The sequence below is a fragment of the Nelumbo nucifera genome, chromosome 5 (genome assembly GCF_055504915.1).
Source record: "Nelumbo nucifera cultivar China Antique chromosome 5, China Antique-T2T, whole genome shotgun sequence".
Classification (NCBI taxonomy): domain Eukaryota; kingdom Viridiplantae; phylum Streptophyta; class Magnoliopsida; order Proteales; family Nelumbonaceae; genus Nelumbo; species Nelumbo nucifera.
In genome coordinates, this window is record NC_142653.1 from 45,715,848 (window position 1) to 45,717,716 (window position 1,869).

Genomic DNA, 1,869 nt, shown 5'->3' on the forward strand with positions numbered 1-1,869 from the left:
GGGGGTTGTCACATACCCCATAATACGGGAGGTATTTATTATTTATCCTTATTTTTTTTGCCTTACCAAAAAAATAAATAATGCTCGTTATTTTACTAACAAATTGAACGGTTGATCCAGAGTTGCGTCATAAAAGTACAAGAGTACAGAGTACAGTGCTATTATATTATATAGTATAATAATATTTTCAGATCTGCAGTTATGCTTGAAGAAAAATCGAGAAGGCCCAAACCTGCTGTCGATCGGTCATTTAATGGCTCAGGGTTGTCCTCTTCATCTCTTTCAACAAACATTATTTGGAATGCTTCAAAGCAACTCAACCCGTTTAGATGAATCCTTTATCTCATCCCTCCCAAACGGGCCCCTAGTCACCAGATTATATATAACACACCCCAGGTTGTGTGTTGAGTGTCTTGCATACAAATTTCATTTCCTCTCGTCAATCCCCTCCTTTCCATTGTGTATTACCATTACGTCGTTTTATATCGTCATGGCTCTTACCTCTCCAAAGAAATTCTTTCACTGTCTCAAGGATCTTCCAAACCTCTTCCACAAAGCTGTAGTTCATGAATCTCACTGCACGAAAGTATTTGAAGGAGATGGAAAGAGTATAGGCTCGGCCGTACATTTTACTTTTTCTTTAGGTAATACTAATATATAGTCACCTGCTAGTATATATACTTGTATTTTATTGGAGGTTTATTTGCAAGGGAGTGTTGCTACCATGGTCCTCCATTGTCTGCTTCCCAAGTTAAACCGTTTTGGGATTGGTTTCCAAGTTGAATAGTCCAATTGTCTGGTTTGAATGGATGGTCCATTTTAATTAAAAAATAATTAAAATCGAAAAACAGTCAAAACCAATTTTTGGATCGACAGATTCATAATTTGACCGCCTGAGCCAGCGGGTTATTAATCATATCAACGGTTTTTGTCTAAGGAATGATTTTAGGGTGAAACAGAACCGATTCCTGAGTCAATTTACTCAATTGCCTAGTTCGGTCCAGTTTTCAAAACCATAATTTTAGATATTACAAATTTTTTGACTGATTTTGGTGTCTTTGTTGGTTGTAGATGGAACAAATGTTTCAACGACACATGTAAAGATTGAAAATGTAGACGAAGAAAAACATTTAATCACACTCGGATGCTATGATGGAGATATCATGGAGCATTACAAAGTCTTCAAGGTGCACTTTCAGGTCATCCCAAAAGATCACAAGAGCTCAGTGAAATGTTCCATAGAATATGAGAAAGTAAATGAAAGTATCCCTGAACCAACTGTTTACATGGAATTTGATGAAAAGCTGATTGAAGGAATTGATGGTCTTGCTTTGGAGTCCTAGAAATTAGTTGTAGATGGTGTTGTATTAGTAATTTAATAAAGCATATAGTTAACCATACATGTATGGAGTGCATCTACTAGTTTAAGGTCTTTGTCATGTATCACCTTTGTTTCTTCCCTCTGTACCATTTCTTATTTACCCCATAATAAATGTGTGTGCTATGTTTGATTTGGATGTTGATAAAGAATTGAGCTCTCAATTTTAAAATTTGTTAGCTGCATTGTTCAAAGTATCAATTTCATGGCATTGATGACCCTGGAAATCTATGCATATAATACTTTAGAAAAGTTTAATTATTACGCATTTTTAGCATTTGTTTGTTAAATCAAAATAAGTTTCAATCAATCACATTAAAGACATCACATGATTTATATACTTTTACATTATATTTAATAAAGTTTCAAGTTCCGATCAAAAAATCATTTTTGGGTCATGTCTATATTATTTTTATTTTTTATTTTTTGTTTGAAAAGGCATTTTAATGTTGAAACAAACAGAAAATATAGACAAGAGAAAGAGCAACTTA

General features: G+C 34.0%; 1 protein-coding gene across 1 annotated transcript; it reads left to right on the plus strand.

Moving 5' to 3' along the window:
• Positions 1-318: 318 nt before the first annotated feature.
• On the plus strand, positions 319-1,530 carry LOC104608540 (MLP-like protein 43). The gene is made up of 2 exons (XM_010274574.3): positions 319-644; positions 1,072-1,530. The coding sequence occupies exons 1-2, from the start codon at positions 491-493 to the stop codon at positions 1,341-1,343; spliced, it is 426 nt and encodes a 141-aa protein (XP_010272876.1). The 5' UTR covers positions 319-490; the 3' UTR covers positions 1,344-1,530.
• Positions 1,531-1,869: the final 339 nt, after the last annotated feature.